Genomic DNA, 12560 nt, shown 5'->3' on the forward strand with positions numbered 1-12560 from the left:
ACACCAAGAAAACAGTTGTCAACGCCCTGATCACATCCAGATTAGATTATGGCAATGCTCTGTACCTGGGGGCAAATAAAGCTACTGTCCGCAGGTTACAGTCAGTACAGAATGCAGCAGCCAGACTACTCTGGAAAATTCCCATCACTACTCCAACTACCAAATACATTAGGAAACTACACTGGTTAAAAATTGAAAATCGGGTCAAATTCAAATCCCTATGTTTCATGCACAGGATTTCCACCAATACCGCCCCAAAATACCTACAAAGCCTGATGCGCCCCTACCGTCCCTCTCGATCTCTTCGGTCCTCTACGGCAAATAATTTTGAAATCCCAAAGATCAAGTTGTCACGCATGGGTGGCAAGTCCTTTTCTTTTCTAGGACCCACACTTTGGAATTCAATGTCACACACATTGCGGTCTGAACCAAGCTACATCAAATTCAGGAAAGCCCTAAAAACATGGCTATTCAACATCTAATTCCTGTAACCGCATTGACACTGGGATCTGTCGCGCCGGGAAACCCTTTGTTGGGTAGCTGTGCGCCATATAAATGCAAACAAATAAATAAATAAATAAACAACGACAGCAACACCACCACCCTACAGGACAACCTCGCCAACCTAAGACTCAAGCAACTGGTGACCACCCCCACCCACTACGCCGGCCACATGCTTGACCCAGTCTTCTCCTCCAGCAAGGACATCACCTTCAGCCACGCCACCGGACTCCACTGGACAGACCACAGCTGCGTCCACTTCAGCTTCAAAAGGACCACGCTCCACCACCACCCCCAACAGGTTCCCCGCAGAAGCTGTAACAAGATCACCACCGACCAGCTCGCCACATCCCTGAGCCAGAACCCTCCCGCCAGCTCAGCGAACCCCAACCAAGCAGCCAACAACCCCACAAGATGGATCACCAACTGCGCAGACGACCTCGCTCCACTGAAGACCCCCCCGCCAGACCCGGCAACAAGAAAGCATCCTGGTTCACCGACTAACTCAATAGCTCCAAGAAGAACTGCCATGCCTTTGAGAAAGCCTGGCGCCGAGACCCGACAACAGACCACATGACCGCCCTCAAGCACGCCACCCGTAAACACCACCAGCTGATCCACACCACCAAGAAAACCACATTTAAGGAACGACTAGACAACAACGCCCACAACACCAAGTAACTCTTCAACATCGTCAAAGAGCTCTCGAACCCTAGCGCCGGAAACAACGACATCACCCCATCACAAGACCTCTGCAACTCGCTCGCCTCGTTCTTCCACAACAAGATCGCAGATATACACAACAGTTTCAGCACTCAGCCGACGCACCCCACGACCGCACTAACGCCCCCCACCACCACCCTCCGCGCCTGGAGCCCGATCAACACCGAAGACACCATCCGCATGATGAACTCCATCCACTCCGGATCACCAACCGACCCCTGCCCGCAACACGTCTTCAACAAGGCCGACTCAATCATTGCACCCAATCTCCGGGACATCATCAACGCCTCCTTCGACACCGCCACCTTCCCAGAGAGCTGGAAGCATGCCAAACTCAGCGCCCTACTGAAGAAACCTTCAGCGGATCCCACCGAACTCAAAAACTACCGCCCCATCTCGCTTCTTCCTTTTCCTGCCAAAGTCATCGAGAAGACCGTCAACAGACAGATGGCCGCCTTCCTCGAGATGAACGGATCCCTCGACCACTCGCAGTCCGGTTTCAGAGCCAACCACAGCACCAAGACCGCCCTCATCGCGGCCACCGACGACATCCGAGCCCTGCTCGACGACGCGGAAACAGATGCCCTCGTCCTCCGGGACCTCTCTGCAGCGTTCGACACGGTCTGCCACCGCACCCTAGTGCAGCGCCTCAGCAACGTCGGAATCCAAGAGAAGGCTCTGGAGTGGATCATCTCCTTCCTCGCCGGAAGAACACAGAGTCTGCCTCCCCCGTTCAGATCCGAGGCCACCGAAGTAATCTGCGGCGTACCATAAGGATCATCGCTCAGCCCCACGCTTTTCAACATCTACATGAGCCCCCTCGCGGCTATCGCACGCCAACACAACCTCAACATCCTCTCTTACGCCGACGACGCCCAGCTGATCCTCTCCCTCACCAACGACCCCGCCACCGCCAGAACCAACCTACACGTAGGGATGAAAGACGTAGCCGAGTGGATGAAGAACAGCCGCCTGAAACTGAACTCCGATAAGACGGAAGTCCTCATCCTGGGATCATCACCATCCGCCTGGGACGACTCCTGGTGGCCACCTGCCCTGGGCAGCGCACCCAAACCGACGGACCACGCACGCAACCTGGGCTTCATCCTGGACTCCTCCCTCTCGATGACCAGACAAGTCAACGCCGTCTCCTCGTCATGCTTCAACATCCTACGCATGCTACGGAAGATCTTCCGGTGGATCCCCACCGAAACCAGGAAGACGGTCACCCAGGCGCTCGTCACCAGCCGACTGGACTACGGTAACGCCCTCTACGCCGGAACCACAGCCAAACTTCAGAAAAGGCTCCAACGCATCCAGAACGCCTCCGCACAACTCATCCTGGACATCCCCCGACACAGCCACATCTCCGGACACCTGAGACCTGCACTGGCTCCCCGTCAGCAAGAGAATCATGTTCCGACTCCTCACCCACGCACACAAAGCTCTCCACAAACAAGGCCCCAGATACCTCAACGACCGACTTACCTTCTACACTCCCACATGCCAGCTGCCATCGACCAGCCACGCCCTCGCCGCCGTTCCACGCATCCGAAGAGCCACCGCGGGAGGAAGATCCTTCTCCTACCTGGCTGCCAAGACGTGGAACTCTCTCCCCATCCACCTCCGCCTGACCCAAGACCACCTCTCCTTCAGGAAGCAACTCAAGACCTGGCTGTTCGAGCAGTAGCGGACCCCCCCCCCCCCCCCTTCCCCCCCCAGCGCCTTGAGACCCTCCGGGTGAGTAGCGCGCTATACAAATGCTTGATTGATTGTTTGAGAGAGCAGAACAACGTCTCTCCACAGAAATACATCTAGTAAACAATCCCCCTTGATGTCAGCTGAAGTAGTGGAACCTTTTTCTTTACTGGAGGAATCAAATAAGTTATGTAACACCAGGTATGACCATGTGGAACAGGGAAATACACAAAGTGGTGTTCCCACCTGCCCCAAGGGAAATACAAGTCCCCAGCCTAGCATACCATCATAACCAAACTAAAGTCTCGTGGGTATTCCCCTTTCACCATCAGTTAAAGATAATACTCAAGTGATAGTGCACCCTCAGGCGCCTTCTACAAAGAGAAAGCAAAAGGGTGCTAAACAGATGGGGAGACTATCGAAACAACAACAACTAATTCTAAGTCCCCCACTGGACTATATCACCACCCCTAAAGCTTCTAAGGCAGGTCCAATACTGGAAATTCCAGCATCTGCCCCACAGGCTACTCTTTTGGCGTACATCAAACATTTGGTTCATTAATTAATATCCCCGTTGTTAGAAGGAATGAAGAGCATAGGGGAAAGACTGACGGGCATTGAGGAATCCACCAAGGCAAATGCACTACTCATACAAAGAATACCAGGTTATGAGAACACACAGACCTTAGTGCCTACTAATGCACCAAAAACTACAGCCCAAAATATTGCCGCCCAAAATCAACCAGAAGCTCAAAAAATGCCAGCCTCAAATACTCTGAAAGTAACCCCAAAATCTGTTACAGTACAAAGTCCTGTCCCTAGAGTAAATCCGAATAAAGAAGCCACGAGCAAGGATGGGATAGTAGCTAACAAATGTATGATCCCAAGGAAAACTAATAACATACACTTACCACCGGAGGCCGCACCATTTGTGTGCGTCTTTTCGGGAGTGCCTGTGAATACAAAGGGAAAAACTGAAGGGCAACAGGAACAAAAAAATAAGGTATCATTCTGGTTAACTAAAAACAGACCCCTTCCACCAAACATGGACGGAAGAATACTGAACGTCAGAAGGGTGGGCTGGTTAGTATCTCTTCCAAAAGATATAGTTGGAGACCTGGTTATAGTAAACTTTAGGGATACCCACGACATCCCTTATCTCCAAAGCTGGCAGCCACAAATAGGAGACGGCCCTATTGTAACCTGGGTACTAGCAGACTTCTACCCTAGAACATCCTCCAAGAACGAATGCAGAAAATGACTACATGGTGGGTAGTAGAGCCCGCGTATCGAGCAGATTTAACATTCCCACTTACAATCGTTTTGATTTATTTTCTGGTTTACATTTGTTGGATTGATTGGTTACGGACATTACTTTGTAGGAAATCTTTATTCTTTTATTTTGTCCCTATGAGGTAAAGAACTATAAACCGTTGTTTTTTAGAACTATAGAGATTGGACACAATTTTACTTGTAATCAGTTTTAACATTCTTAAAGCATGTTTTTATATGGCGAAAAAATAATTAGCCTTGATGAATTGTAATTTCTCAGATCACAAGGAAAATATGTTCTATATACAAAACTGTTTAAAACTTCAATGTAAATGAAATTTTATGTTTTTATGCTTTTATGGTTATATTTTCTAACAGAATAAAGTACTTTGACAGAGTGGGCACTGAACAGGCCATCACTCTTCTTACTTCTGATGACACCTAATTGTAGTAGTATGGTTTAGGACTTTTCACCTTTAATCCAGCTGAAGGACCACATGCAAGCTCTACCTAGTAGATCCATGTTGTATGTTTTGGCTGGGCTTGCTGCTTCCCCCTGATTGTATGTAGTGTGTTTTAAAAGTGCTTGAGTGCATGAGCAGTGGAATGCTGTAGAATTCTTTATAAAGCCAGGTGCAACTGTCTAGCTTGAATTCACATCTAAATGACAGGAGCTGGAAGTAACTTTTGTTGTTCGCTGTCTTTGGACCAAGCCAGTTTCAACAGGTCATTCTGCGGACAGACAAAAGCAACACCTGAACAATGAAGGTCAAGAACTCCACACTAATACAAAGAGATGGGCTCCCTGCCCATCCCCTAAATCAGGGGTACTCATAGTACGGCCCGCGGGCCAGTGGCGGCCCGGCAAGCCTTCACTGGCGGCCCGCGGACCTTGCAAACATCGTACCCGAGACCCGAGTTGTTGTTTTTTTTTTAAAGTGTCTGCAACCTGAGCATGACTCAGACTCTGCTGCTCTGTGGGGGCCGGGCCGGGCATTTCCGTCATAGTCAGAGTGGGACTGCAGGGGCGCAGAGAGGTGAACAAAGCCTCATTAACATGCCAATGGTCTTTTAAAGACCTGTCAAGTGCTTGGGTGCGGCTGGGTGTGCGCCTGGAAGCTGTCACAGCCCGGGCACACACAGGCAGGGTGAGGAGGGAGAGCAAGCGAGGGAGAGTTAGGGAGGGAGGGAGAGGGAGCGAGGGAGGAAGGGAGCGAGGGAGAGTGAGGGAGAGAGGGAGAGTGAGGGAGAGAGGGAGAGGGAGGGAGGGAGGGAGAGCGAGGGAGGAAGAGCAAGCGAGGGAGCGAGGGAGAGGGAGGGAGGGCGAGCAAGCGAGGGAGAGCGAGGGAGGGAGAGCAAGCGAGGGAGAGCGAGGAAGAGGGAGGGAGAGCGAGGGAGCAAGGGAGGGAGAGCAATCAACGGAGGGAGGGAGAGGGAGGGAGGGAGAGCGAGGGAGGGAGGGAGAGCAAGCGAGGGAGCAAGGTAGAGCGGGAGAGAGGGAGGGAGGGAGAGCAAGGGATGGAGACAGAAGGAGAGAGAGGGAGACCTCAGAGTGAGGGGGAAGGAACGAGAGAGAGGGAGACAGAGGGAGGGAGACAGAGGGAGGGAGAGGGAAGGAGAGAGAGGGAGACCTCAGAGAGAGGGAGAGGGAGAGCTCAGAGTGAGGGGGAGTGAAGGAGAGAGAGGGAGACCTCAGAGTGAGGGAGAGGGAGGCAGAGGGAATGAGGGACAGGGAAGGAGAGAGAGGGAGACAGAGGGAAGGAGGGAGAGGGAAGGAGAGAGAGGGAAATAGAGTGAGGGAAATAAAGTGAAGGAGAGGGAAATAGAGTGAGGGAGAGGGAAATAGAGTGAGGGAGAAGGAAACAGAGGGAGAAGAAAACAGAGAGAGGGAGACAGAGAGAGAGAGTGAGACAGTCAGGGTGAGTGAGACAGAGGAAGAGAGGGAGTGAGACAGAGGGAGACAGAGAGACGGAGAGAGAGGGAGGGAGAGAGAGGGAGAGAGTGGGAGGGAGGGAGAGGGAGGGAGAGAGAGAGAGAGAGAGAGAGAGAGAGACAGAGAGAATCTGGTGGCTCAGTGGACGAAGGCGTCCGCTGCAGGGACCTGTGATCAAGCTCATGGTCACAGGTGTTTTTTTGCTCTAGCCCCACCCCTGTCCCTACTGACCCCGCCCCCACCGGTGCGGCCCTCGGACATAAACCACACCGTAAATTTGGCCCCCGAGAGAAAGTTTGTGAGTACCCATGCCCTAAATTGTTCTTTTTTCAGATGGAGAGAGAAAACCCCAGCAGAAAAACCCAATTGTTCAGAAGGTTGTTTGGAAGCCAATACACCCACTGTGTACTCTGCCCTATGGCTAGTTACTTTATAGCTGTTGTATACTGAAAAGAAAATGCACTTTGTAATGGTTGGTTTCTCCCCTCTGAGTGGACAGTTCAGTCAAAGACAACAGCTACTGTACTGGATACAAGCGGTCCCCTTTATAGCCCATCCCGGATTCATCCTTTGCTTCGGAGTACTGCACACCAATACACAGGAATGGTGTGACCAGAATCAGAATTGTTGGATGTCTTCTTCTGACAGATTATGATTATACTAAGAGGCATGAGGAAAATAAATGTATGTTGCATCTGAAGGAGGAAAGGGTGTAGATTACTCTGCAACTATACAGCATGTTTCTTTCATCCAGCAACTAATTTCAGTGTCCCAGATGTGCTTGCATGAGCAGAACTGAACCCCTCAAAGTCTGAAGCCTTTGTACGATGCGCAGCCTGGCCCAAAACGCCATAGGTCAGTATGAGAGCCCTTGCGCTTCACTGCTTCTTCTGCCTTTGAGGTGTCTGTTGTCAGTGATGCCTTTTGTGCCCACACACACGTTAGTGTCAGATATTGCCCTGTCTGTAATGCTGATGTCTGTGTGATGTCATTGTTTCAGAACCCCTGTATTGTCAAGCACCATGCTTACAAAAATATTGATGTCCATGTGAGGCCTGTATTCCTGCAGTCCAGCACTGGTCCACACACTTATCTAAACGAATGGTAATATCAATGGGAGATTTTTCTGCCTGTATGTCTGCATTGTTATTGTACTATGTAAGTATTCCTATGATCATTTGCAGTCCATACCACTGCATCCTTACATTGCTGTGTACCATGTCTGGAAGTATGCAATTTGTATGAGCCACATGTGTTTGCACTCTTACATTGCTGAAGCATATTGTTTCTTCAAGCAACATTGACCCTCATGCAAAGCCACAATGCTAGGCTACTTGGAGCTTTCCTTCTCTAGAGGACCCCTGTTGGGGCAGGAATGTCCCCTGCATAGGTTACAGTCGTGTTTCCTTTCCTGTGTCTGCCTCAGTGAGTCTAGTATCCTCTTTTTAAAAATGTCTGGTCCTGGCCTTGCACAAATCAAGTGAGTTTGCGTGAGGTTAGACTTGTGCCTTGGCATAAGTGAGGTCCTGGACCTCTCCCGTGACCAAGATGGCTGCATTAAGCATGCGCTAATAATGCAAACAATAAACTACTGTATTTTCCATAAGCATAGTATGTAGAGTGGTGGTGGCAGCATGCCGTAGTATGTAAATCCATTAAAGTAACAAACACTTTATCTGTATTAGTGGAGCGGAGGCCTACTCGATCACACATATAAAGGCATCTCTTTTATGTGCTATGATTCTAGTGCTAACATACCAAGTGTAAGTGGCCTGTGTGGTACATGCATGGTATGTATAAGTGAGTAATGGAGGCCTATGAGGTACATTGTGGGTGCTCATGTACTGGCCTGTTGCGAAAGAGGAAGGCCAGGTAGTTTTCCCAGACTTTGGCAGTGTATTGCTGACATTCCAGAAGTTACAGGCAGGAGACCTAGACAGTGAAATGGAGAGAGAGAAGAATAGGGTCTTATTGAATGTTGTTAGGCCATTTTCTGAAAGGAGCTGCTGATCGGTCTTCATTTAGCACTTCATTTTGTAGATAGTGAGGGTGAAAGAAGAGACTAATGTATCTGCTGTTTATGTTAAATGCAACCTTTTATGTGAGGCCGACCTTTTGCCTTTCTCTGATCAATCTTCGTGTGGCTGATGACAGCCAGGTCCATAAAGCTCACAGAACTTTGTGCCACTTTTGGGGGTGATCCATGTTGAAGACTGCCATGCTATGCAACGGCTGCATCTGGAGAGCATCCTGGAAAGGACACTTGAAAGAAGGACCACTCCAAAGCGGTTCTTACAGTGCAGTTAGTCCATCCACATCTACTGTGTAGAAGTGAGACACAGTAGTTCCAGTTCCAAGTTCTCTAGGACCAAGGAAGGTAGTGCTCCAGAGTATTCAGAGTATTGCTATGAGACCAGACCTCGTATCTGCCTGGCAGCCAGCTTCCCAGAGGTGAGGGGTATCATATAAGACTATCCCTTGATGCCAGAGCGTAACAGATTCAGAAGAGCAAAGGAAACGGACTACTGGCTGAGAGGGACCGGGCTGCCAAGCTTGTAGGAAGACCAATCATCCTGGAGGAGTGTGATGCAGCATGGCCCTGATGTGGCGGGTCTGCAGGAGTGGAGGTCTATGGAGAGCGATTTGTCCACTGCAGTGTTGGCGAGCTTCAAACTCTCCCACAATACCTGCTAAGCATTGTGAAGACTCAGAATGGCCTGAACAACTGCACTTGAAGTTATCAACTGCAGTGTGACCTAACCCTCTGTTACAGCATAATCTTAGCTACTGCACAAGAAGTCATCACAAGTGGCATGACTTGAGCCGCTACAAAAGAAGCAGAGATCCGTGGTGTGACCTGAGCAGGTGCACAAGAAGCCATCCACTACTGCCAAATGTGACCCACTGCAAAAGAAGCAATCCCCTGCGGCATGACCTGAGCCGATGCAGAAGAAATGATTGACTGTGGCGCGTCCTTATTGGTGGTCTTTAAAGCACTTGTCACCACATCTGCTTTAAATGACCCAGACAGCACATGGCTACAACCCTTTAGATCTACATAGTTTGGGTAGGGCTACACCACGCATTTGTGGGCCAGACGAGATGCGGTGTTCTTCTGAAAGGCCTTCGACAACCGGAGATGCCACAGACATGACTAGGATGATGAATGGCTCCTCACTCAGAAGAAGTGAGAGGGCATGATTGAGCTGACAGGAAGCAGGGCAGCTGCTGAGAATTTGCCAAACAAACGCACAAGCACATTGTGCAAAAGATGCACCAGAGACTAACTGACCTAGGAGTGTTGGGGGATGGGGAATTGCACCTGAACCATTTCCTGATAAATCATTCCAACAGGGAGCTAATTATCTACCCCAACAGACTTTGGTGCCAATAGTCTATGTTACATCCTTTATTCAGCTGTGTGTGGTATTCATTTGCAGTGTGCAATAAAGTACTTTTGTTTATGATAGTCCAGTACGGGTTTTACAATCCTTTGTTATGCATATGTTTGAGTACTGAGCTCAATAATCCCATACTCCCTCCATGAGAAGCCTGCGCCTGCTTGCCATAGTTACCAGTGAAATTCAAGTGCTGAAGGGGTTGTACCCAGTATATTGTAGACAAAGAGCCATATCTCTCATGATTGAGGACCTGAAAGCTCCGCTTGACCTGTGGCCCCACGAATAAGGGCTGACATTGCCTCTGTAAGACTCTTCTACTGACGATCTTCAGATTCCGAATCTATGATTTCTGGGTAGGCTTCCTGTATCTGCAGGACATAGACTGTGCATCTACAGACTGACGTCAGCAGTGCAGAGTCAGTGAAAAGCTATGAACATCGGACCACTGCTAAAGAGGTATCACTCTTTGCACAGTGGGAAGAGTGCAATCAGGCATTGCATCAGTCAATAGGCTCTGGATAATTGCAGATGTGTACTTGATTAACTGTGTGCACTTTTCTATAAGAGCACTGTAGAGTGACCGAGCAAAAGGATGCACATTCAAAAATATTGGTAATAACTTCTTACTGAGCATTCTCTCAATATAAATAAGAACACTACATCTCTTTTGAAAACAACACCGCTTTTACGTTTTATTAATTGTCAGAGATACATGAATAATCTGAACCAGATGTGTATCATTACACCACTTTAGAAGAGTAAGTTGTGGCTCCATGAAAGTCAAAGTCTAATGAGAGGTACTTGGTAGTTCATCGAGCTTGGAGTGATACTTGGTTCTGGATAGCTGCATTATTTGTCACATGCCGAAGAGAAATCTGTAAAGTCTGCCCAAGAGCTCCCATGTCAATATGCTAATTGTAATAATTATAGACTGGATGTGTAGATTTCCGTACCACCCAAGCATCGGCCATTAAATAGGATGTTGTTATCATTTACAATGTTATCCGTATCTCTGGTGCCCATTGTATTCCTGGGTAGACATTCTACTATTTGGCGTACACGTCTACAACTGGGAAAATATCTTGTTGATATCCAGCTGTTAATGAGGTTAATTGAAAAGAGTATATTTTCAAAGGTTATTTGCCTTTTATTCGCCTGAGGTTGTGAATACCTATTGCAAATGGATTTAAATGGCATTTTCTCCATTGTATACTTTGGTGTAGGTATGACGGGTTATGCGGATTATAGCTCATTTTAACACACACTTCTGTGCATGTATGTTAATCATACTTTTCTAAGTTAACCTTGAACTGTAGATTTGATGGTAAAATAAAAACAAAATAGCAGTTGTCTGCCTCCATCATTGATGATAGGGTCAGTCATTCAGGATTGGAAGCATTTGATTTAATTCATTTGGTGTAGGATAGCTACTTCATTTTAGTCGCTACTGAACAGCCAAGTCCAAGCATGTGTCCTGAGGAGCCGATAAACATGTAGGGTCCATAAAAGATCCACTAAACGATCACTTACACTTGAATACTATTTTAGGCAAAAAAGTATTTTTTGTAAAAGATATTCAAATGCAATATGCCATTTTATTAGAATGACTTAGCTCGGTTATGTAATTGTGTTCTCTTCTTTCATTGATGATCCTACTTTTTTGTAAACCAAAAAAATGTATTGACTTAAAATAGCTGATTGTGGTAATGGGATCTAATGTGCCTCTTGTATCTAGACTATAAAGAATATGATGGAAATTGAGAAGGTGAAAGGCTTTTGCCAAGTGGTTGTGGCTAATAAAGTTCGAGAAGGAATTTCCCATCTTATTCAGTCTTGTGGTCTGGGAGGCATGAAACACAACACAGTGATGCTGGGGTGGCCCTATGGATGGAGGCAGAGTGAAGACCCAAGATCATGGAAGACATTTATAGGTAAGCTTGCCATGTGGATGTAGCTGTCTGCTAGCCTTTAACTAAAGTATTGAGATTATGTATTTTGTATGACTTCCTTAATCGTTCTATGCTATTGCTTCGGCTGAATGGGTACAGTGATCCAGTGACACCTGTTTCTTTTGAGAACTAAAGCAGCAGGATAGGTTCTTGGTAGTGGTTTTTAGAGTCCCGTAAAGTTTTAACAGCATGTGTATGAACATTGGAGGTAGCACATAATCCATATACACCTAGAATTATATTAGTCATACCCCTTTTCATTTTAATAAAACAAATAGGGATAAAATGACTTTTTTCATATCGTGATTCATAACAAGCGGCTGCTGTTCCTAAAGGCTGTGTTACTATTACCCATATTAATGATTCTAAGAAGTTGAAAACCAAACACACACATTAGTAAAATAAAGCTTGATTGCAATTGGTTTCAAACATAATTAACAGACTATAATTGTTACAATATTATCATAGTGCTGATTCAATAAGAACCAAAGAGACCATTGTATATGCACTGAGACAACACAATGTGGGAATTAGTCATAGTATGGTGCTATTGGCCTAATGGCGTATACTAGCATTTTTTCTGGCAGGAACTCGAGAACACATATTCTTCCTGTTTTGCATGATCTGCTGTTACAACACAACCACTATGGTAGCAAATACCAACCCACTGGCATTGCGTTACTTACAGTGCAACATTTGCCTTACCTTTTGGTTGCTGGGCGTCATCCTCTGCATGCCGTTCTTGCGCAATGCCACTTGCATGATATTCCTGTATAAAATACAATTACTAGTATAATAAAGGTCAACCACCTGGATATGTTTTGCGGTCAACACCTCTATTGCCTCTATCACTGCTCTTGACATACCCCACATTGCCCCAGTCTACCCTCTCACACACGTGTGGTCAGCATTATTTCTTTGACTGATCGTGACAGCAAGTGATCTAACCATGTGTAACTACTTCAACATTCCGCACTAATGGTCATACGCGCAATAGTTCTTAAGCAGCCAATGTCGTTTACTGTATTTTAACCAAGCACTTGCAAGACCTCATCCACCTCAGTAAAGAACACTAATTCCAAT

The 12560-nt window shown here is 47.3% G+C and overlaps 1 protein-coding gene across 1 annotated transcript in view; it reads left to right on the plus strand.

Moving 5' to 3' along the window:
• SLC12A4 (solute carrier family 12 member 4) overlaps positions 1-12560 on the plus strand; it is a 533265-nt gene that overhangs the window by 439670 nt on the left and 81035 nt on the right. The window contains exon 18 of the mRNA XM_086945194.1: positions 11264-11459. Coding sequence (XP_086801320.1) covers positions 11264-11459 — 196 coding nt within the window. The remainder of the gene's footprint in view (positions 1-11263; positions 11460-12560) is intronic.

Source organism: Lissotriton vulgaris, chromosome 12, assembly GCF_964263255.1.
Source record: "Lissotriton vulgaris chromosome 12, aLisVul1.2, whole genome shotgun sequence".
In the NCBI taxonomy this organism is placed as follows: domain Eukaryota; kingdom Metazoa; phylum Chordata; class Amphibia; order Caudata; family Salamandridae; genus Lissotriton; species Lissotriton vulgaris.